Here is a 25,778-nt window from a genome sequence, read left to right on the forward strand (position 1 = left end):
AAAAAAAAAAAAAAAAAACCAATGGTGTTACAGGAGCATTGTAAATAAAAATAAAAATTGCCTCAAACTGGAAAATTCCTTCATAAACACCTTATATCTATTTATTGAAACTTAACTGAAAAATAGCTCAGGTAAGAAAAAACATGGACAAGATGAATGCTTTAAACCAAAGTACTCGTGGGAAAAAAAAAGCTTCTAACTGAAAATACTGACAACATTAAGCTTCATACCACACTGACTCCACCAGGTATTTTAATACAAATAGGAGGTTTAACAGATAGCAAACAGGACACTTTGGCCCTAATAAGTCGCTGACTTGTATGTTAAGAGAGGCCATGTATTACTTAATTTAATTTACAGTCTTTAAGAAGCAACTCAACTGGTGTTATTCTTCAAAAAGACACATTCCATGGGCTCTATTTTAAATTTTAATATATGACTGTGTAAAACCATTTTCTCAAATGACTGAATTCCTTCTATTAGCTATTCCCTAAAATCAAAAGTAAAACATTAAAGGTGAGAGTTCATTCATATTTGTGATTTTAGAACACGTACCGGTGATGAAGTTACTACAATATCTAAGAAAATATGAGCAAAGTGGCATTCTTGATTAAATCTGTGTGGAGACGGTAAACATCTAGATAAACTGTTGCAGAGCCACATGATAGAAAACACCACAAAGCTATCAAAAATAAATCATATCTTCTAAGAATTTTCAGTAATCTAAAGGAATATTTAAAATATAATACTAAGTGAAAAACTGTAAGATTCAAAACTTGCTACATAATATAAGCCTCAAAACTTGCTACATAATATGAGCCTAACTGTATTAAAAAAAGAGAGAGAAAAGAAAAGAGAAAAGAAAAGAAAAGAAAAGAAAAGAAAAGAAAAGAAAAGAAAAGAAAAGAAAAAAGAAAAGGATGGGGCGCCTGGGCGGCACAGTTGGTTGAATAGCCAACTCTTGGTTTCAGCTCAGGTCATGGGATCGAGCCATCGAGCCCTACGTGAGGCTCCATGCTTAGCACGGAGTCTGTTTGGGATTCTCTGTCCTTCCCCCTCTGCCCCTCCTGCTTGTGCTCTCTCTCCCTCAAATAAATAAGTAAATCTTTAAAATGAAAAGGCATATATGTGTACATACACACGTATCTTTTAAAAGGCAGGAATAAAATAAAATAAAATCTTAAAAGCTATCATCTCTGGGTAGTAAGATTATTGGTGATTTATTATTTCTATTTTTTAGTTTCAACATCAAACATGTACTACAGATATAATAAAAAGGTTGTACAAACCACAGAAAATTTGTTTGAAAACCCAAAAACTCAAGATCCAAGACAACAAGGGAAGAGATTTAAAAAGAGAGACAGATGGACAGATAAAAAACAGGAAAACATAACTCTGTGAAGGAGCAATGATCATTTCTTCTTCTTCTAAGTGTGTAGCCTAAAAGTTAATAGAAATATCAAGGAAGTAAAAACATGTACCATAAGCCCAAGTGTTCCTGAAACTCATTAGGACCTGCAATTTTAAACATCATTGAGAGCTCCAAGTTCTGAAGTGAAAGTTTCATAATACAACATAACCAATAAAAATAACTAACACTGGAACTCAGAATGATATATTTATAATTCTGAAAGCTAGAAAACTTCAGATATGATGGAATAGGTAAAAATGGAATAGTGAAAAGTTTGATTCTAGGCAACACAGTAAAAGAGTATAATTTGCTGGAATCACAAAAGCACAACTCTCAGAACTGAAAGGAACCTCACATATAGTATCTAGACCAACCAGCAATACTATTTTTAATGTCTTGTAACTTACAGAAGTTAAAGAACTATTTGCGTATGATATAGCTTACGTCCTTCCATAATGGAGTCTGCACCTAACCTAGAAGCACAGCAAACTATTCAGATTAACAGGTAGAACTTTTTTTTTTGCCAATCAGAACATACGGTCTAGGGGCGCCTGGGTGGCGCAGCGGTTAAGCGTCTGCCTTCGGCTCAGGGCGTGATCCCGGCGTTACGGGATCGAGTCCCACATCGGGCTCCTCCGCTATGAGCCTGCTTCTTCCTCTCCCACTCCCCCTGCTTGTGTTCCCTCTCTCGCTGGCTGTCTCTATCTCTGTCAAATAAATAAATAAAATCTTAAAAAAAAAAAAAAAAAAGAACATACGGTCTAACAAAATCTCCAACGTCCACCGAGGGTCAGTAGTAAAAGTGCTTTCTGCCAATCCAGGAAATCTTTAAGGGGGACAGGTTCATCATGACTGCAAGCTCAGGATGGGAATGGGCATTACTGTAAGAATGCTAATGTTGGCATGAGAGCAAGAGAAGGCTTGAGACACTAATCCTAGAAGGAACAGATCTGGGATGGGAAGAAGAGTCTCTATCCAGTAAGATGAAAGTGAGGGGGACTGACGAGAAGGGTAATGAATGAGAAACTAAAAAGCCCAGGGTTTGCAGTCCCTTGTGAGCGCAAAACGCGGGGAAGATGAATCAGAGACCCTCTGCAGGGTCTTCTCAAAGACGCTGGGTAAACTAGAGCCCAGGGAAAGGAGGAATGATGAGAAAAACATCTTCAGACTGAGACTGAGCAGAGGTGGTGGGGCCAAGATTCAGGCAGGCAAAGATCCCAGAGACCAAAACCAAAAAAGGAAATAAATTACGCTTGAACTAGAAAGACGAAAGCTAGGAGTGAAGCATGAGTGTGCATGTATCACAAAAGACACAAAAAAGAAGTCAGAGAGAAAAAGAGCACAAATGGGAGAGAGAGACGGAGACAGAGAAAGAACAAAGAGAGGGAGAAGCTACATGGAAACATACACATACAGAGTCAGAGAAACAGAGGAAGAAAGACTAGAAGATAGACTCAGAGAGAGGCAGAGACGGAGAGAAGCCGCCAGGAACACAGGCACCTGAAAAGCTGGGTGTTGTACAAAAGAATAAAGACAGAGACTTGATCAGTTACAACCAGTACTACACCATAATTTATCTCATTTGTGAATTCTGGACCCTATGATTCTACCTGGTATAGGCAACAGATGGGCCCAAAAGGAGCAGCACAAGAGAAGGGCAAATGGGTGATCACATCCATCTCAGGTACCGGACCTTTGAGAAGGCCCACCCAGCTAGTCACCTGACATATTATCCAGGGCTGATCAAACCGCTGGGGTGGGGAGGGAGGGGAGTAGCAACCTCCTCCTACTCTGACATCCTCTAACATAACAGCTGTTTTATAAGGGGTCAAGAGGAAAGAGAATTCAAGACTCCCCTAAAAAAGGAAGGAATTAAAGTTGACTGAATGGAAGTCAACCAACATTTATGGCGTACTGTGTATGTGGTGGGCCTGGTGTTGGCGGTGTTGGGGCTAGAGAGAAAAATAAAACAAGGAGTGTGACCTCAAGCTGCTCACAGACTCAAGGTGGGATACCCACAGGTTCAAGAGAGGGTCAGATTCTGGTGTTTCATTAAGCAGCGTGACACTTTCCTTGCTACCCCCCTTCCCCTGGTCATGGAACTAAACTAGTCAGCTGATGTCCGAGAAGAAAACAATCAGTGAACAATTTTGTGAGTTATGGTGGCAAGCCATAATGGATGCCAATATATTCATAACTTAACCAGAAGAACAAGCCTGGGACTGTGCAAACAGTGACAGCAATCCTTCACTCACCTTAATTACTGGGATTCCTAATTAATTTGGTTTACTGTATAAACATCACTTTTAAACCCAAATTTAACAGCAGTCTTTCCAAACATATTTTATATACGTTGCCTTTTTAAGCAAAGTAAGAACAGCCTGTTTTAGAAATCTATATGCTTTATGGATATCTATTCTACATATGAAACCATGAGGACCAGAAAATATATTCCTACTGGGAGCCTGAGAAAAGGCAAAAATATTCCTCTCCTCTCCCTGGCTATTATTTGGGATCTTTCTCCCTCTTCACGCTGTATTGTTACCCGGGATTACTTCTTGCCTGACAACCTCAGAGCCAACTGTTAAAATTGTGCTTAAGAGTAAACAGGCTTAGGGGTGCCTGAGTGGCTCAATTGGCTGAGCATCCGAATCTTGATTTGGGGCCAGGTCATGATCTCAGGGTCATGAGATGGAGCGCCATGTTGGGCTCCGCGCTCAGCGCAGAGTCTGCTAGAGATTCTCTCTCCATCTCCCCCCCACCCCTCTCCCTGCTTGTGCACATGCGTTCTCTCTCTCTCTCTCTAGAATAAATAAAAATTCTAAAAAAAAAAAAAAGAGTAAACAGGCTTATAGGGAGGGTGGAGGTGTTTTCCCATTAGTGAAGATGAATCTGATTGCATTAACTCTATTTTTTGTTCCGAGATATTCTGGCTCATCTCCCAGTTCTTAACTGGATTCTGGATAGCTGAGATGGCCAGAATAACCACCCTGGAGATTATACTACAATATCTATCACTTTAAAATGATATAGTAAGGTCGATCTTTCCATTCCAAGAAATGTGTACACTGTACAAATATTCTCGTCCCAAAAGAAATGGGAAGCACCACTATCAAGGAAAAACAGACTGCCCTTAGGCAAGTGATAATTTAGGAAGAGCGACTCACTATGTTACCATAGCAAGGCTTGTTCACATTTTTGTACGTTATCAAGCTGCATTTCTCTCAAATATACACAATATGGTGAACCAGTGAGATCTCTTGTTCAAGAAAGAAAAAAATCAAGATAAGTCAAGTTCAATGAATGACTTAGACAAAGTTAGATGTGATGCCCAAAGAAGTATCATAGCAGCATTAACATGAGGGGCAGTGGGAACAAAAGAATACTGCATCTCAAACTGGTAATTCTGCAACCCTCTCAAGCTTCATAACAGCAATATCAGAGTAGGGATGACTTGATGAAGGCCTGTCTAAAGTCTGAAGTTCGACATCCCAATTATGCCTCTAATTCTTAAAAAAAAAAAAAAAAAACCCACAAAAAACTGTTTTCAGGTTTCTACATATACCTGGTCTAAACAAGCTCTACTCAAACTGACTATCAAAAAGACAAAAACAGTATGTTGTTAATACTACCTATCCCACATTTGGATTTAGTTTTGATCTAACCCACCTAATTTGATAGAACTATGTTAACCTGTAATTCTCTTTTAAACCATCACCACTCTATTATGCAACATCCAAGAAGAAAAACAATTTCTTCTACACTTCCTTAGTCTCACAATTGAGACACTATTCGCATGGCTTATCAAAGCCTCACTTGAAAACTGTCAAAGCCGGTAACTACAAGTTGTACCTGTGCTCCCAGGTTAATGCATAGGAGAGCTGGTCTACAGTCACATGGAAAAAGAATGCAGCAAAGTTTCTCAGCAAAGGAAGTAGAGGGGAGACATGTGACAAGTCATACTGAAGTTAGAGGACATCCATGGTAAAAACTGCCACAGCTAACAGTAACAAGTCACAGTGTGCTAGGCACTGCCTCTGGATGCTTTTGATGTTTTCCCTCATTTAATGATCACATTAATCCTGTAAGGGAGTTAGTACTCTTAGGCCTATTTTCACAGATGAGAAAACTGAGAGGCAGAGGTTAAAGTCACACAAACAGAAGGTGACATTAATCAAGATGTCCTATTTCCAGAGTCCAACCTCTTAGTCACTACTGTTAAAACTCTCATTTAATAAATACGGCAACGGATGTAAACTATGCTTATGAAAATATTTACAGCTTTAAAAATACTGTTTTTACTACTGTTTTAAAAATAATGAAGTTATTTTTACCATAGGGCACAGAAGCACTAAAACCTTGACACAACCCTGTGAAAAGGGTGAAAACTGCACAACCACACAGGGTCAGGAGTACTAACTGACCTAAGACCCTTCTGTGACTTCCGGCAATAAACAACAGAGTTGGAATTTGACAGAATGGCCCTATTCTAAACTTGCAATGCTATGGTCATGCACCATTTTAATCCAAGTAGAGAACTTAGTAGTTTTATGAAGTACACATAAACACCCCTCACATCTAGATTCTGGGCAGTCTCTTTGGGCAGCTGACAGTATAAAGTCTATGTTATTATTTTTTTTAAAAAAAGAGGTCCTTACTCCCCGGACAGATCTGCTGATGAGACTTAATATTCGGTATAACTCTCCCTAAATTTTTATTACATATGACGCAAAGAAGATAAAAGAATAAGCAAAGCTGGCATTATCATTTCAGCCTCTGACTACCATTATGTTTTTTTGTGGTAGCGTAAAGGGTGTCCCTTCATTCCTTTCCTTTCACCCTGAATGCAAGTCAGGTGGCACAGAGGTGAAAAACATAAGCTTTGGAGTCAGACCCCATGCAGGCCTAGATCCTGGCTCTTCTCTCCCTGCTAAGGGCTGTCCAGGCAAGTGCTCTCCCTTTTCAAGGCTGCAGCTTCCTCATCTGTGGAACGGGAGCTGCCCCCACCCCAAAGGCTGACCATGAGAACCAAGTGAGTCAGCGCACACCAAGTGCTAAACAAAGTGTCTACCCTGTGATACAACAGCAACAAAAGAGACAGTCAGTGAAAGACAGCATTCCTATCAGAAGAACGCAATGAAGGACATGTGAGATATGTGAGGCATTTAGTGACCCAGCAGATTTTTTCTTCTTTTACATGACATTTAATATAAATGCTGACATTGAAATAAACCATTATAAATAATGACAATTCACAGTTTCCTTATCAACAATCTCACTTGAGAAAACAAGCAAGCTAAAAAGTGTATCCAGAATTCTTTGAAATCTCAAATCTACAATTAGAAAAAAGGAGAGTAAAAACAAATCAAAATACTCACCATGGATCGAATGCTGGCTGTCTTTTTGAGTGGTTGGTTCCAGAACTGCTCTCTGATGGTAGGGAAGAAACTCTGGTTGATACATTATTTTCATGGAAAGAATTGTCTGGACGAGGAGATGGCACTGAATAAAGAAAAAGTCAGTCACTGATGTACTTTTTTGGTTGAAGCAGTTCTTAACTGATTCTACTGCATTTTCTCTCACACAATTAAAACAAACACATAAGTCAAAACCCTCCTCTGCCCTTTATATAACTTTTGTGTTTTCTGAGGGTCAAGGCATTCCAGGGAACATTCTCCCTCCCTCCCCCACTGATTATAACATTAATTTGCAAGGGTCAGTTAACATCAGGCAATATATATTTAAAACATAAATTGATCTGTCAGCTGACTAACTGAAGAACACTGTAAAATATTTTAAAGTATGAATAGGACAGCCCCCCTTCACTATTTTGGCATTCTCTGAAATTGAGGCTGTCTTACATCATAGACTCAACTGTGCAAAATCTATTCTCAGTCTGAAGTGACTCTTAACGATATGTGTGCTAGAATACACTGTGCTTTAAGCCTTACACTTGGGAGGCAGAGTCAATTTTGTATTTTTTAAAACTACATTCCAAAGAAATTTGGTTATTTCCAAAAATTCTATTTTTCTCTAAGTTCTCAATCCAGTGAAGAACAGAAAGACAAACCACAACATATGTGGGTAAATACTTTTTTGCCCTTGGGGGGGTGGGTGTTACTATGTTTTTCTGTCACTTTCTTCTTCTTCTTCTTAAAGATTTTATCTATTTGAGAGAGAGAGAGGGGGCAAACGCAGGGGGAGTGGCAGGTGGATGGAGAGGGGGGAGGCTCCCTGCTGAGCAAGGAGCCCAATGAGGGACTCGATCCCAGGTCCCCAGGATCACGACCTGAGCCGAAGGCAGACGCTTAACCGACTGAGCCACCCAGGCACCCCTGTCACCTTTTAAGCTCGATCATAAATCAAAATATATTGCAAATTTCATCACAAAAGGAATATACAGGCTGAATATCAAGATAAATGACACCATTTCACTTGCCTCTTGACCAGTAGGACTAAAACCAAGAAGTATTCTGGAAACATCTGTCATTTCAATGATACCACTAAATCTTCATCCAGTTAGATTTAGTAGAAACATTGAAATGACAGATGTCTCCAGATGTTTCACCTGGTTAAATCTCTTCCTTCTATTTCTGGACTTTCTAAAATAAAAATGTTCTACCTGCCAAACCCTGAAGTGTATTATGAGGAAGACTAATGAGGGGTTTTACTGATATGAACCAATTTAATTCACTTGTAATCAAAATAAAACCATCTTTCCTAATTAATCAAAACTTTGTTAACATTTTATATTAAAGTATACACTCCAGACATCTACAGGAATAACACAGATATGGCCCATTTTGGTAGTAAGACTTACAGTGATAGAAAAAAAAAAGGCATTTGCTCATACACACTACAATATTTTAGCTAACTTTAATCTGAATTAAAATTTCAGTCCCTTACAATTCTAAAGTAACCACAGCATGAGAAAAAACCGAATGCATTAAAAGGCATATTCAGTGCCCTATGCTTTCTTCAAACGGGGCTGGGAGGGAACAAGTAGCCTAAATCAATACATATTTAGTCCTAAATAATACTTTTATACATTTATTTAGTTGAGGTTCCTAGTTAAGATGACCAAGCAGCTGTCCATGTTCTCCCCCAATTCCTGTCCCTTTCCAGCTGTCCCCCCAAATCAACAGAATAGTAAAAAGCCAAACAATGTGGGTGAGGGCGACTGTAGAAGGAAGGTGATGACTCTTAGGAGGCTTTAAGAAGCTGAGCCTCTGAAACACCCTGACCTTGCCCCTACCCTGGTGGGCTTGCTGTTAGTCTCCCTACCAGGGGCTAGAGCTCTGGAGGGGCTCTCACTCTATTGCTACATAGCTCTTCAAAGGGGATGCCTTTCTCTGTCAACATCTCCTAAATCCATACAGCCTCCAAAGCCTCTGTTTTAGTTGTTAGTTAACCATCGAAGTACTTTTTTAAGGCTGTGCAAGTACACTTGAAGATTTCCTTTCAATCAACAAATATTTATGAAACCATCAGGCAGTGTGCTAGTCAATGAAGGTAAAAGAGGAAAACATGATCAAGGGCCTTACAACCTTGAGAGAGAGAAATGCAGACAAAGAATCAATACCATGTAGTCTGTGTCATGTTAGATGGCTAGACAAGGAACCATGGGTAGAACAGAGAAGAAAACATTTCACTTTGGGTGGAGAGGGAAGACATCATACTGCAGAGAACTTCAAAGTAGAACCTTAAATGGGACAAAAACAAGTTATCCAAGCAGGGGGAGGATGGAGGAACAAAAACAAGTTATCCAAGCATTTCAGGATGGAGGAACAGTAGCTACAGAGGATGGCAAGGACCAGGGCATGGAATATCTGGAAAGTCATCTTAGAGAATCCAGATTTTGTTGTGATGTCAATGGGAAACCACTGGAGGACTGTCAGCAGGTGAGAGACAGAAGACTGGGGGCAGACAGTGGGTTGCCTTGCTCTATTTTTGCCTTCTGGCATTTATTATCTTTTACTACTCTACATAATTCTTACATTTAGTGTAGTTCTCTCCTCATGAGAATGTGAGCTCCATGAAGGTGGAGACCTCTGGCTGCCTCGTTCACTGACATGTTCTAAGCTAGACCAGCACCAGGCACACAGGTGACATCAATAAATACTTTAGGACTTAATTGAATGAATGAGTGGGACGGCCAGGACACAGCTTCAAATGGATCATTCCAGGGACTGGTTTGATGGAAACCTTGGGAAATAGAGAGATCAGCTGGGAGGCTACTCAAAGAACCCAAGTCAGAAGCCATGAGGGCCTGAACTAAGACAGCAAGATCCGAAGCAGGGAGAAGTGTTGGAAGGCGACAGCACAGACAAGGATGGCAGGGACCTGAAGTCAAGGCAGTGAAGTGTAGTGGAGGGCATGGGCTGGAGGTGCAGGGAGGGGGAAGAGAGAGAGGACCCCGGTGGGTGCTCGGGGCTGGGCTTACCTCGGTAGAAACTGCCAACTCTCCTCGGAACAGGGTCATTGTACAGGTGTCTATTTTCTTTGGGGGCAGTGCCATCATCAGAGTGGGGGTCATGATATGCTCCACCCTGAGACAAGAAAGAGGTTTATAAAAAGTTAACAACAGGGCAATGATGATGTGACCTATGAACTTAGAATAGTGTGTAACTGATCTAGAATTTACTCCAGGATCTTTTAAAGAGAAAACTTAGAATTATGGCACAAGGAAAACTACTTAACTCTATAAGCCAGTTTATTTGTGGGAGACTAGTTATGAAGAAATTTTAAAAGACAGGCTGTAATGATATCACATGACAACTCTTTACAGACAAGTTTTATCGTAAAAGTTAGCAACTTGTGGAGAATTCAGACCTCAGACTTCTGCCTTGTGTGGAATGAAGAGGTGCCTTCTCTGGAAGATTCTTTAACGGAAGATCGAGCCACAGTCATCTCTGGAGGGAGCTGTTCTCCAGGCTGGAAGTCAAATTTAAAAGGATTTATAAGAGTGTCCTGTTCCTAGGGATGAAAATCACCTAAATCACCATGGGCTTTATTTGGCATAATTAGTACCTTCACCAGCTAAAATAAAAAATGTTAGTTGGCTAAAACACAAATTGTCCCATAAAAGATTGAATCATCTGATGAATGTAAAATAATTGAAACAAATGTCACACAGATGGAAAGTGAAATTCTCATTAAAGTTAAGGCAAGCAGGGAAAGAATTACACTGAAAATAGTTCAATTAATTATTAAAAACAAAGAAAATTATCTTCCTAATATCTAGATAGTCATGGTTCTGTGCAGCACTCTAATTAGATTCTATTAGTTAATCTAAAATTTCTCTAGCAGATTTTTCCAAAAAGAACTATGCAGATCCAAAATTATTTTTCATTAAGAACTTAAATGGCAGATTCAGATGAAATCAAATGTTCTTTGGATAGATCATGGAAGCAAATCAGTACTCTTAATCATTTGTCTTAAAATTCCCTGACTACTGTAATTTTAGGTACTTCAAGTTTTCTTAATCTTCTCTAGGATAACAGTACTTGTACTTCATGTGTTTTCTTAACCATGATCAGGACAGCACACATCTCAGGAGACACTGCCTATTTCCCTCAAGGAAGTAAGACACAAGCTAAGAGCAGCCTTGTTTCACAATAGTGTTCACTAAGGAGAAAAGTGGCATCTTCTACCCTCAAGGAAAACAAGATTAAGGAACAAAATTGCCAAGCCATTAGGAGGACTTCGCTGCATTGCGTATCTGCAGATTATACATAGAGAGTCACATGTTGAGCCTTACGTGATGTATCAAAAACATTTTATTTAAACTTTAAATAGGATTCTCTGTCTCCCTTACTCCCCAAATGTACTATGAAAGAATATTCTGGGCAGCAAATCATCCGAGGTAGCCTCTCTTCTTCCTAATTTGTGATTAAGATCTCATTTGAATTTTAGCACCTGTATACTTTACAAAGCCCCCTAGAAAAGTCTTTAAGAAAACAAATGATTTATATCTAACCTAAACTCTTAAGTGACAGTGCTAGTTTTGTCCCCTTCCTCTTGAAGGTGGCCACAATATTTTATAGGAGGGTGATTCTCATCACTTACTCATGGCTTTAGTCACTTCTCAAGCCATTTGCCATCTCTGTGCCTTTAAACTTGTACTATCTTGCAGCTTGGAGCTGTACTTCCCGAACAGGATTTAAAATTCTGTAACAGTTGGGTCTGTGCTTAGCCCACAGTAAGCATTTATAATTAGATTATCTCCACCATGTTCACAGTCTTTTTTCTGGAACTCTGAGAACCAGTCCATTTGTCTTTTCTCCAAGCTACAGCTTTTTATTTTTCTTACATCTCCTCTATTTACACTACGCTGCATGCTAGCACTCCTTACCTGGTTTTGACCTCTATCTAATGTTTATGGGCAGCTGCCAGGCTCTAGAGATCTTTCTAGGCCCCAGAGGTTCTCTCTTCTCTAGCGGGACTCCTCCAACCACTGTTCTGACTCCAATCATGGCATCTCCCGCCATGTGCCATCTCTTCCATCTGCAAGTATGCATCTCCCACTCCTCCTCCTTTACCTGGGCACCAGTCTTTCCAGCCTCATAGAGGACAGCTCTGCTTAGGGGCCCAGGGTCACTTCAGCCTCAACAGGTCAGCATGATACAGTGCAAAGAATGCTGGCCTAGGGACCTAGACACTGCCTTGGACTAATTGGGTAAATTAGCTCTGTCTTGGACTAATTGGGTAAACTTGGGCAACCCGCCTAACTTCTTAGATCCTCAGCACACTCATCTATGAAATGAAGGGGTTGAATGAGGTGATTTCAAAAGTCCTTTCTCCTACTCTGAAAAGGAGTCCCTAGGAAAGAAGCCTGAAGCCGTCCTTTTTCCTGTATTCAATCCTTCAATTCACACATCCTGCTGTTTGTACTTCTGAAGAGTCTTTAAGATCCACTATTTGTTTTCCCACCAGCACTGACTTATAGAACATACTCCCCTCCCCTCATGCTTGATTTACTCCAAAAGTGACCTCAAATCTTGCATTTTTCACTGCAGCAACGAGGAACAAGTTGCAATCCCCACAACACACCATGCTGTTTAATGTCTCTATTAGCCTCCTCCTCTTTTCTGCCCTCTTTGCCAGCCTTTCCAAGGCCGACTCCACTTTCTCCCCCTAGTTAAGCCCCAGAAATCTCTTTTCAGATGCCGTCTCCACGTGGGACCTTCCACAACCCCTGCCTGGACAGGGCCGTGCCTCTCTGTCTACAGCACACTCGCCTCTGGCGCTGGCGCAGTGTGGGCACACAGCCTCACAGTATCGCCACGACCGATTCCTGTCAAGTGTGCCCCATCATGCACTCCGAGAGGACAGGGGCCACACCTTTTTCATCTTTCTCCGGAGATCCCACCATGGTGCCTCATTCAGTAAATACCTGAACACAGCCTCATTCCTTAGCCATCCAAAACTTCTCTCTATATCCTAGCTCAGAGCAAGACCTTTAGTTGCTCCCAAAGCCATTTCTAACTGCTCCTATTCATGATCTTTCCCTGTTCTCAACTCCTATTTATAGCTAGTGCCATAGTAATTTGCTTCTTAATTATTTCATTGTTATCATGTATAATTTAATGTTCCCTGAGAGAAGATAAGTTTGTCAAGGGCAAGAGCCCTACCTCAGACTCTTTTGAGTGTCTGAGAGCACCTAGCATCGAGAGAGTGTGTTAAATGTCTAGAAAACAGCCCCCACCATGACAGAAGCAGCAACAATTAAAATGTGTTCGACACTCTGCCAGGCACAGGGCACGATACTTTATACACCATGTTGAAACCTTACAACATGACTCAGATGAGGAATCTGAGGCAAAGAGAGATTGTATCACTTTCCCAAATTTACACTGTTTGAAGCAGACTACAGAACTGGGACACAAACCCTGGTCAGCCTGGTTTCCCAACCTGAGCTCTTAGCTACTTTGCTACACCGACTGCTCCGTTACTGACAATCTCCACCCCATCTTCAGCACCCATCTTGCTAAACCTCCCATTACATATTTCATCCATAGTTTCTGCCGTTCTGACACAGAACTGTCTGATGAAGCTATTTTCATATTCTCAAAAAGAGGAGTACTTTCCCTAGATGAAACTCTTCTCTCCTTCTGACACTGGCTTGTTTCCACCCTCATTTCTTTGATGCAGATGAATGTTCCATATCATGAAAATATAATTTACAAAACACGTGTTCTGTTGTAGGAATGCTACTTCTTTTAAACAGGTTACTGTTAGTTCTAGAGTTTGAAAAACCAGTAAGATGGAGGAAGCATTAGGATAAAAACATTGCCTCGAGATTTAAAAACAATCCAAAAGACTGTAAATTAACATTTATTTTGGCCTGAAGTGAAATTTACCCATAGTTCTAGATAAATTTGAAATTTTTCAATTCAGTGAAAATATCGAGTAAGGTATAAGTAAAAGGGTCTGATTTAAGCAAATGTGGTCTGGAAAAATCAGAGAAAATCTCTACAAATCACACCAAATTTTGAGAAAATTAAAACCTATCCCATACAACTTATGAACTCTATAATAAATCAAAATAGGATTCTTGCAACAAAACATGCCAGAAAGGAACACTTAAGAAGCAGATTTCTAAAAACAACTTTTTTTGAGTTCTCTTGAGTACTCAACAGTGGGCCTTAAATAATTAATTTTTTTAATAGATTGTCCTTCAAGTATTGCTTCCCTAAACTCATTCTATCAAAAAAGCACAACCTCCTACAGTAGGGAAAATTGCAGACTGACCCTACTCACACCCCTGCACCACCTTCCCATGATGAACCAACAGATCCAGTCAAGGTCCAAGCTGTACCTGAGGTGACAGGAGCTGCAGGCTGTTGGCCCTGGCCGCCATTCCTTGCCCTACGCTCAAGCTTCCATCCAAGCCTTTGGCTCTCACTTTGTCCCGGGTCACGTACATGGAATGCCTATGTGGACGCTGCTGGGAAGAGAAGGGGCTAGTGTAGCCCAGCCCATAAGAAAAGGATTCATGAGGTGCAGACAGAGAATGGGAATGGCTGCTGTCCATGTGCTCAGGCAGCTTCAACTCTTCCATCGTTTTAGAATGCCTGGTTGTGGTTCGGCGTGAGTCAAGAGTGCCCTCGCTTCGATTATTTCTCCCCGAGGGGCTGAGCAAAGTTCTCGTGTCACTGTGCCTGGTGGGGGTTGGGCTGGTGGGAGAGTTCAAGTCCAAGCAGCTGGATGGGAAGTACCTACTGGTACTGGACTCTGTAATTTGGGCCCTGGCTTCAGAAAGGTTGCTCACAGACTTGGAGTCACTCAACGCCCCGTGGCTTTTGGCCTTGGTCCTATAGGAGGGACTCCTAGAGGACTGGGGAATAGTGTCAATGTAGCTATGCCGACTCTGCTTTTCAGTGGGCTGCAGTGTTCCGGCTTTGCTCTGAGAGCTTTCCATAAATGAGTGCCGGTTCTGCTGAGATCTGCTGCTTGACTTGAGGTACTTTGTGCCCGGGCCTTCTGAAGGCTTAGGGTCAATATTAAAATCAAACTCTGTCTTTGACTTGGCCTCTTTTGGGCTGAGAAGATGTGGTATGTTATTGTTGGTAAGATCTTTGCTGGTAGACCCAGGTTGGCTGCTTGCTTGGTAGGTTTTGGTGTGCATGGGACTAAGAGTAGCTCCAGCAAGATTTCCGTTTAGGAAGCTTTCGTTGGCAGGAAGACCTTCGTCAGCCCGGGGCAGACCCACACTTAGGTTCTGGATGTCCTTGCTGTTGGATCTGTGGTGAGACTGCAAAGCAGCACTTTTGCTGGCTTGGTTTCTATGTTAAAAACAAAAGAAGGATATCAGTTTCCTTCAATAGCAGACACACAAAAAGTATTGTTAAAAAAAAAAAAATACACACATGCACACACCCTTAAAACACCTCAAAGACTAAACACATTAACTCATTCAAACATGTGCCAACAAATAACAAGTAACCATTAAAAGTAAGCTGCTTAGATCAAGTCACTCTGCAACAAAAGCAATGGTCCTGACAAAATGATTTTGACATTCTTAAATGTTCAACTAAGTTGTTGCCAACACAATTTCTGACTGATACTCTGGGAAAACGTGTTTTTGCTATGCTGGTGCTCACATGAGTGTTTGTTACGGAATGCCTGATAAGAAGGAGAGAGCTAAGCTATAATGAACTCCTTATAACTCTCTGAATCCTTGAATGTCAGAGGCAACATGTAGACTTTAAAGTCATGCTGTTCCTTGAACTTTCCTTTTATTTGTAAAATTCAATGCCTGCTTCAGAGATACATACTCACAGCACATACAGACACCAGTATCCTTTTGTCTTTAGTCTGTATCGTTAAAGAATGAGAGTTCTTGCAATATACTCAGTAAAAGAAAATGACACTCTAAAACCAAATGTAAACTTTGTTGGAAAACATGATGATCAAGGTTTATGTTTTAGAGAAGTGACAATACTTTTGGGGTACTTCAGATACCTCCTTGTACCCTAAACAGGAATGTGGATCTAGACAGTTAATTTCTCTCCAGAAGACACAGTTTATTCTCTTCTTCACCATCTCACACGTCATTATTCCAAACTGACTAAGGCCTTCTTTAGGATTTAAAGCTTCATTTCCTACCTGGCTTAAAATACAAAATATAAATCCAGAGGAAAACCTCGTCCTCTATTGGAAAGCTGAAAACTGACCTCATGGCAAGGTCAGTTTGTTCGACTGCAACTATTTAAAGGACCAAATTATAGTTTGAGATAGGAGAATGTTTTTAAATGAAAAATAATTTACACAATTCCCTTTTTATTATGAATTCAGAAAATTCTGCTGCAAATATTGCTATTGCTAAAGAGGGTTTGACATGGGGGAGTTTTGTTCCCATCACACACTAACTGGAAGAAAAATCACATTTTTTGTCTGTATAATGGTAATCTGTGAAACTATGCCTTCCCATTTTCCCTAAGAATCCACTGCTCAGGGGCACCTGGGTGGCTCAGTCGTTAAGCATCTGCCTTCGGCTCAGGGCGTGATCCCAGAGTCCTGGGATCGAGCCCCACATCAGGCTCCTCTACTGGGAGCCTGCTTCTTCCTCTCCCACTCCCCCTGCCTGTGTTCCCTCTCTCGCTGGCTGTCTCTCTGTCAAATAAATAAATAAAATCTTAAAAAAAAAAAAAAAAAAAGAATCCACTGCTCAGACATCAAAGGTAAGGGCTCTTTTCCGGTCCTCCTACACTTCAGAATGTTAAAAAAAAGTATCTGATACCAAGCAACCCTGTAACAGTTGTGGAAGGCCTCATCTCCTAAATGCACTCACTAATTTCTCCTAGTTCAGTTACAATTGCAACATCAAATAAGGTCCCTTAAATATGAGCTAACTAAATAAATAGCAGGTCCTAGACCTAGAAAGAAATTACAAAGAAACAAGAGTTTCGGGGCACCTGGGTGGCTCAGTCAGTTAAATGTCGGACTCTTGATTTCGGATCAGGTCATGGCCCCAGCATCGTGAGATCGAGCCCCATGTGGGGCTCTGCACTCAGCAGGAAGTCTGTCTCTCTACCTCTTCCCTTCCCCCCACTTGTGCACACTCTCTTAATTAATTAATTAATTAATTTTTAAAAATAAAAAAGAAACAAAAGTTTCACCTTCTGTTAAATGATGTCAACTGACTCTAACCCCAGATCAATAAAGGGCAGTCATCATATCCTAAGGCATCAGGTTGGTTTTTTCCTGTTTGTTTGTTTGTTTGTTTTTTAAAGAGAGAGAGAGAGCACACTGGCGAGATGTCAGTGGAGAGGAGGCAGAGGGAGAGGATCTTAAGCAGACTCTGTACTGAGCATGGAGCTCGATACCAGGACCCTGAGATCATGACCTGAGCCAAAATCAAGAGCAGAGGCTTATCTGACTGAGCAACCCAGGCATCCTAAAGGCATCAGGTTTTAAACCATCATAGTCATTTGTCAGCTTATATCTTGGTAACTAAAATACCTAAGCAACTTTTCAAAAACCCAAACAACAATATGCAAATAGTCTGACCCATAAATAGATCTAAGTGTGCTGGTTATCTCCATTTGCCCAACCCCCAATCTTTTCTCCATTTTGCTCTGACCCACTCAGGACCTCAGGAGTCTAATGCTGCATACTGCATCACCCGGGATCCCTTGCCACCTAATTTCCAGTTGCACTTAGCAATGCAAGGGGCTGGGGGCTGTCTTCCTTAGTGCTTCCCAGCATGCACCCTAACTCAGGTCACAGCTGTGTCTGTCCAGATTATAGCTCTCATGTGGTGGATCCTCCTGCCTGGTTCCCCTAGTCTCTCATATTCCTACTTCCTCCCCTTTCTCCTTCAGGTCTAGAGAGGGTAATAGCAGAGATAACACACGCAGATGTTGTATAATGCCCGAAGCTCCAAAGAAAACGAGAAAAGGACAGAGAAGAGTGAAGACAGCTGCTGAAGATTTTGAAACTATTGGAAAATACTGTTCTCAAAGCAAACCTACATGTTAGGAAGAACAAATTCATACCAATGTAAGATACAGTTTCTAATGTGAAAAGGGAGGTTATAATGTTAAGGTAGAAACATTTATCAAAGAGTTAGGTTTCTCATAAAAGTACAAAGAGCCTAAACCGCTATTCTGAACGCTTCTGTCTTAGTATTAATTTGAAGCCATTGAGCTTTGCACATAATTCTTAAGTAGAAAGGGCATCAAATTGTCTTCAAAGTGGAGTTCTGCCAAAGCACAACAATAAAAAACTGTTCTGAAAATTCCATAGATCTCTTTGGCACATAACTGTAAGGAATCTGTGTTAAACTGCCAAGCACTTAAGAGGATTTTATATATAAACCCTTCTGAAATGGCTGGCAAGACAGATAGTTAATCTCTTTAGTTAAAATAACTTTTCAAAGTAAATATCAAAGATGCAAAGCTACATTTTTATGGAGAAAGATGGCAAAGCAGAACTGGTGAGAGGGCAGGGCAGGCTGAAACACCATCCCACCATGTCTAAGGTCAGGAGAACCTCAGGACAGTCTGAAGGAGACTCAGGCAGGGCAAAGTAATGCCAGAGTCCACTGCCTCTTCTACACAGACAAGAAGTTGGACAATAAAAGACGATGTGTGAATGTGTCTCAGGGACGGGGCAGCGGAGTGTATAAGTGGCAGCTACGACGCTATGAACACCACTACAATAGTGCTGGGAAGTCTGAGTTAGCCATGGCCTGTGTAGAGTTAGTGTCCCCAACAAGAAGGGATTCCATAGAGGAAATATGAACTATAGACAAGTGTAGAAAAAAGGACATTTCCACATACATGTAAACTGAGTTGATAACATTCCTAAAGAAACTACTTAGGACTTTTTCTCTTAGAATTCTACAGTATTAAGACCTAAAAACAAATTCTTCCAGAGATTTTATTTACTTATCATTTCTGTTCTTGTCTACTTCAAAAGAAGATTTGAAGCGGACTCCTTGAAGACCCACATAAACTACAGCTTTATCACCACACACATCCTCCTTGACAGATTCCTAAAAAGGGTTCCCAGGGAAAGCCTCAGATCCCCACTGGGGATCTCTCAAGCGAAGTCATTAGAGGACAAATACACAGGCCCCCTTTCACGATACGGGTTATACCACTAATCATTACAGCACAAAGCAAAGACTTATCATCAGTCCACTGAACTTTATATTCTTGGGATCCTTTCCCTTTGCAAATGTAAACTAGAGGAGTCAAGTGATAATTAAGGCAGAAGGGAAACAAAAGTACCCGAACTAGAAGTGATCCCAGATAAGACAGAGGTATAATGTGAACTTCCCAAATGGAAAAGAGTAACTACATGATGACTATTATTCCTTAGTGTACTAAAAATCTCATGGAAACAGACAACAGTGAACACAAACTTGGTTAAGCAGAATTTGAATCTGCTCATAGGCCTCCCTGGAAAAAAAAAAAAAAAAAAAAACCAAACAAATAAAACAATCCAGTTAACACAATCACACCATCACAGTTAGGCAGAGAAAATAGGATAAATAGTTATTGCCAATTTATGGATATGCTCACAGTTCTTGAAAAAGTACCAGGTCTCAGGCTTGCCAAATTTCAATACATTAATAACAATTATTCTATGTGGAGAGAAAATTGCAGTGAAAGGAGAAAAAATTTATATTCAAAAAGCTTCATAATAAGAATTAGCATTTTCTGTTTCTCTTTTAATAGCAGATGAGCGAAACAACTTACTAACCCCAGAGTCTGGGCAACACCAGATGACAAGACAAGCTTGTTGGTAGAGGAGGGAAGACAGCTCCCCACCCCCGAAATAGAGGTGGGGTTTTTTTTTTTTTTTTTAAGATTACGCTGAAAATTTTTAAGCAACACCAATTTTAATCACTATCTACCAAACGGACTTTACTATTCCCATGTTCTTATTCTTATGAAAAACTAACTTCTCAACTCAATGATTAAAAGAACAACAAAAACATAAGAGCCTTCTAATAGAGCCAAATCTACTTGGTTCAGTTGCAAAGACTGTCCTAGGTGGCCTCCTAACCACCCGTGTTTGGCATCCTCTTCTCCCTCCAGAAATCCCCTTGCCCTCACCTACCCTTTGCCTCCAAGCATCAAGCATAGGCCCCATTTACACAGAATCTTCTAGTTCATGAGGCTAGAAACCCCCTTAGTTGTTAACCTAAGCTACCTTTCCCACGAAATGCATAGGTTTTCATCATATACTTGTTAAAGAGAAGAAAATCTTTAAGACCCACACAACTCTTTAATTGTGGTTCTGAATCATGTAATAAGCATAAGGAAGATATTTTTGAATAAAGAGGGCTTTCCTTCTTTTCTCTAATTGCATCATTTAAGCAGCCACCTCCTCCACCTACTTGGTAAGACCAACACTGCATCTGTATTTCCTTAAAAGGGAATATTTACCTATTAGACAAAGTGCTGCTTTCCACGTGGTAAGGTTTTCTTTTTGCTGACCTTGAAGGGGAGCGATCCAAAAGTCTCTGGGTTTGAAATGTAGGGTGATTCAAACATTGTTCTGTCAAGTATCTGTCAGCTGGGTCCAGCTTCAGTAAATTCTTAGGAAACAAAGTAGGATCAGAGAGAACATTACAAAGTTAAATTTAAATTGTAATAAAAAACCTTATTTCTTTTCCTTATAAAGGAAATGCATGGTCATTTCAAAATATCTAGCAAACACAGTTTAGTCCAAAAAATTTTTTTATCAGGACTATTTAAATTACCACATTGTCGGGACACCTGGGTGGCTCAGTTGGTTAAGTGTTTGAATTCAGCTTAGGTCTTGGGGTCCTGGGATGGAGCCCCACGTCAGGTTCCCTACTCGGTGGGGTTTCTGCTTCTCCTTCTCCCTCTGCTCCTCCCCTGCTCGTGCTCACTCACTCTCTCAAATAGATAAAATCATTTAAAAAAATTTTTTTTAAATTAAAATATAAATTACCACATTATCTTACTACTGTTGTCCTCTGGGAATAAGCCCTCCCAGCCCTTTTTTGAATATCGTATATACAGATTTTCTTTTATAAAAATCCGGCTTATGTTATACATGTAAGTTGTGGATCCTGCATTTTTCACATACTAATCAAAAACATTTTTTACAACATTAACTTAAACACTTGAAATATATTTTGGAAGAAGTATATATTCACATGAAAGAATATACACTTATCTTTCTCCTGTCCCCCTCTTGGGAGGCAGCCCATGTTATCAGTTTCTTGTGTATCCTTCCATAGATACTCTGTACCTAGTACCTATCTCTGTCTGTTCCTTGTATTTTACCCAAATAGTAGGAGACACACAATGGTCTGCACTTAACTTTCTTTCCACTGGACATTAGATTTTAAGAGATCATTGCATATCGGTGAAGAGCTTTTACTCTATGGATATGCCTTAGGCTGTTTTTGGCAATTCCCTAATGATAAACATTTTAGTTGTTTCCTTTATGCTATTATTATGAAAATACTACAACAAATAACTTTACAACATGTTTTTAAGTGATTAAAGAAGTGTGTGGTATGGATATACCAATTTATTCAACTGGTCTCCTACTGTTGGACATTTAGATGACTGCTGTTTTTCACTATTATAATTTATGCTATGATAAACACCTGAAATCCTTACATACATCCATGATCCCTCTCATAGGATAAACTCCCAGAGATGGATTGTTAAACTTTTGAGGAGTATTTTCTATGTTGAAAAATAGGGTTGTCTGAAATTATACTCCTTCTCAGCAACTGAGAATCTACCAATTTTCTGGCACGTTCATCAGCAATAGGCATTATCATTTTTTTTTTTACTATTTGTAAACTATAGACATTTAATAAATGGTATCTCATAGCTGTTTTAATTCACATCTGTGATTACTAATGAGGTTGAATATTTTTATGCTTATTGGTTACTTATATTCCTTCTTATTTTTCTATTTGTGCATCTGTCCTTTTTTTTTTTTTTTTTTTAAGGTTTACTTACTTATTTGGGGTGTGGGTAGAGGGAGAGGGAGAGGGAGAGAGAGAATCCTCAAGCAGACTCCTCGCTGAGCAAGGAGCCAGACTGGGGCTGGATCCCAGGACCCTGAGCCAAAATCAAGACTTGGACGCCCAACCAACCGGGCCACCCAGGCATCCCGTTCTAATTTAAGTGTTCTTTTTAGATTATAGTAACTAACCCTTTTATGTTGCACATAGTAGATGTTTTAATAACTAAAATGTTTTCTTCTAATACTACTTATCTTATTAGTAATTAGATAAGATTTTCAAAGGTGAATCATTATTAAAATAATTTTATTGACAAATTAAGCAAATATATATAAAACATAAACCTACATAACCTAACACAACTCAGTAGAGCACACTGGAATCTGCTGTGATGATATTCTCACAGCAAAATTCACTGACAGCATTTTCTCTCAGAGAAAGGAAAAATGTTGAAATTCCAGCATTCCCAAATCCATCTCTAGGTCACTTTCATTGGTTTTACCCACAGTTAATCTCTGTGATCCATTTGAACAGTGAGAACAAAGCCAGATTTCCTCCCACTGAGCCAGAATTCAATTTCAGACAACCACCTTTAACCTAGCACCACAGAAAATTTGAAGTCTGATCCTACCATACACTGAAACATTCACTTTGGGTCAAAGGATTCTGGTAACCCAAGCCACTGTTTACATGCAAGTGGATTTACACTCATGCTGACTCAGACAAAATTCTAAACTTATTTCAGTTCTTTCCTCCTCTTTAGAAAATAAAAAACTGTGGAGCTATATAAAAATGATTTTGGTCTCACTGGCAGTTAAAACAATTAACATCAAAATGGTTTCAAATGTATGATACTAGTTAAAAACAGAAAAGATGGCTCCTGAGTAGTATTTTAAATTAGAAATACATGACTTTTCATAAGCCAAATATCTACTAGCATCAAAGTGCTATTTTAAGATTATCAACTGTAGAAATTACTGCATATACACACAAAGAACTACTTCTATATTCATAAATATAGCTGTTAATTTTCAAATTACTTAAAAGGAGAAGGTCATTTTGAGGAAAATATAAAACTCACTGAGTGAATAGCTTCAAAATTCAGTATTTAGGGGAAGAAAACAACATTTTTTAAAAACTAAAATAGAGTCTATATAAATTACCATAGGTTGGATTAATTCTGGTAACCTGTATCCCCTCTAAAATGGCTAATATGTATAAACAGATGCAGGATGAGATGGCCATTTTAGGTACTTATATATGGACAAAATTAACAACTCTGCTTTAGGGAATAGCATAGAGAATACATTTCTTCATGAAAGGATAAATAATATTATGTACTTTTCAAATTCATTTTAAAAATACCTAAAAGACAAAAGGAATACTTCTATTTATATAACAATCAATAACAAGGCAATATCAATCTTTGGTGAGAGAACTCAGAATTGTGGTTTCCAGGAGTGGGAGGCACAGGGGTGTAGAGTCAGGGAGGGGGTCTTGAAGAGGCTTCTGGGGTGTTAATAATTTTCTCTATCTTGGGGCGCCTGGGTGGCACAGCGGTTAAGCGTCTGCCTTCGGCTCAGGGCGTGATCTCAGTGTTCTGGGATCGAGCCCCACGTCAGGCTCCTCTGCTATGAGCCTGCTTCTTCCTCTCCCACTCCCCCTGCTTGTGTTCCCTCTCTCGCTGGCTGTCTCTATCTCTGTCAAATAAATAAATAAAATCTTTAAAAAAAAAAAATTTTCTCTATCTTGGTCTTGATGTGATTACATGGATATGTTTACACTCTAAAAACTAACTGAAATGTATAGATATTTTGCATACTGTATGAATATACATTTCAATAAAAATGTTTACTTAACGTTAAAGAAATCTGAAGCTAAATATACTAAATAGGAATTAGTTTAATTTCCAAATTGGTATCAATACAGAAAGAGTCCAGTTTTCTTTGTACTTTCATCTATGCTAGATTTTACGAGGTACCACACTGACTCTTGGTAATTAGACTTGGTAATGATTTAACCAAGAAAAGTTGTTATTTTTAAAAAAAAAAGACAAAAGGCAAAAAACATGAAATTGTATTTAATTCAGTTCTTCTTTATTCTATTTACATTTTTTTAGTTACCAAATCATTAAGCCCTGATATTGATTGTATGACAGAACATATTGACAAAATCCAACAGATTCAAGAGATAATTTATGCCTAATTAACATGAAAGACCCTTGAGGGCTATCTTTTTAACAGCATCTCTCAACCTGTGTTCAGAAGAACACCAGTACTGTAGAGTCACTTTTTTAAAAGAAGTATTCAGTATTTAATTAAATTTGGGAAATATTCAGCAAGACATAAATGCTTCTTTACTATGGGATTTCTGAAAGCCTTCATAAATAAATGAATATTGTGATTCTCTACAAAAGGTTATGTGGTATATGGCCTTTCTAAAAGCCGTGCCCCCTCCCCCACCATTGCCCCCACACCAATTTGCAGTGTTCCTCAGGACAGGGAGGAACATAGTTTAAAGCACAGCAAAGTTCTGAGAATGCTCTCAATTTCCAACTGTGCTAAGTGTACCTTTAAAGACTCTGTGTATAATGTAACCTGCTCTGATTTTGAACAATAAACTAAATGGGCATAAAATAAAATTGATCCATTAACAAGCGTTTTTTGAAGATCTACTATCAAACAACCAGCACGAGCTTATGCACTGGCTGGCTGCAAGGAAAGCTGGAGAAACAGGAAAAACTGGTTCTCACTCAAGCGACTGTCTGTCTAATGGGTATAAAAAGATTTAATAAAAAACTGTGAGAATGTTTCCAGTTGTGCAGAGCAGGAAAACCTTCTAGATAGGGACAGGAGCATGAGGAGGCATGCTCAGGTGTGGTAGTAGCAGTGATTCTGCTGTGGCAAAAAAAGAGCCAGAAACAGCCACATCCTCAGGGAGAGAAGAGGCCAAGTTAGAAAAAGAGCAGAACTAGGTTCACTTACAAAATAATCTTATGAGAGGCCTTAAATATCATGTTTAAAAAAAATTCAGAACCTCTTTTCTGTCAACATTCATTTTAAGATTTGTTTTGAAACGCTATGCCCAAGCAGCTCTTCAATGCTGAATAAATTTTTAAATTATTTATTATTTATATTTAAATCGTTATTATTCTACCCACTTTTGGAATATAACTGAGGTATCTCATGGTCCTGTCTACACGGAATGTTACAGAAGTAGGTACTGCTATTTTAATTAAATTGCATGCTTTTAATATAACATAGTCCCCCATTATTCCCTATTACACATCTATTAACGAAATACATGTATTTCACAAAAGCAGGCTCTGGTCACATGTAAACACACACAAAAAAATCCACAAACCGAAAGACATTTTATACAGACAACATCAACTTGTCCCACCTTCATTAAGTCAAGTAAGACGCTATTTAGAATTCCAAGGTATCTTCTCTCCAATGTCTGAGGATGGTTAACAGCTGGAAACTGGAAGAACAGGACAGGAGTGTTAGCATGTGGGGGAGGGGCGGAAAAGGGCTGGAAAAGGTAGCGTAACGAACAGAAGTTACTGCCCTAGTGCCAAAGTCAAATTCTTTTCATATGTCTAGTACTTTTATGTCTATGTATTTGAGGTATAGATTAATAAGACTGGGTGTTAAATAACAGGAAAATGTACAGATGAAAAAGGATATTAAATGAAGCATGTAAAACATACCTAACTGTAAAAATTTGAGACTATACAGTTTACACAGTACTGTTTATATAGACAGTTCAGTTATAATATAGTTTATACAGAATTTGTCTGCTTACACAGACAATTCTTAAGCCTTTTTCACAACATCATTTACTCCTGAAAATTAGAGAAGTAAAAGAGAGAGAGAGAGAGAGAGAGAGAGA

At 39.4% G+C, this 25,778-nt stretch overlaps 1 protein-coding gene across 4 annotated transcripts in view; it reads right to left on the bottom strand.

Moving 5' to 3' along the window:
* Positions 1-25,778, bottom strand: part of CDKL5 (cyclin dependent kinase like 5) — a 201,818-nt gene that overhangs the window by 8,761 nt on the left and 167,279 nt on the right. For all 4 annotated transcript variants that reach the window (XM_040633783.1, XM_040633785.1, XM_040633795.1 and 1 more), the window contains 6 exons: positions 25,287-25,367; positions 20,317-20,468; positions 14,232-15,198; positions 10,244-10,345; positions 9,855-9,960; positions 6,790-6,913 (listed from right to left, as the gene is read on the bottom strand). In XM_040633783.1, the coding sequence (XP_040489717.1) occupies positions 6,790-6,913; positions 9,855-9,960; positions 10,244-10,345; positions 14,232-15,198; positions 20,317-20,468; positions 25,287-25,367 (1,532 nt within the window). The remainder of the gene's footprint in view (positions 1-6,789; positions 6,914-9,854; positions 9,961-10,243; positions 10,346-14,231; positions 15,199-20,316; positions 20,469-25,286; positions 25,368-25,778) is intronic.

Source organism: Ursus maritimus (genome assembly GCF_017311325.1).
Source record: "Ursus maritimus isolate PB19 chromosome X unlocalized genomic scaffold, ASM1731132v1 scaffold_X1, whole genome shotgun sequence".
In the NCBI taxonomy this organism is placed as follows: Eukaryota; Metazoa; Chordata; class Mammalia; order Carnivora; family Ursidae; genus Ursus; species Ursus maritimus.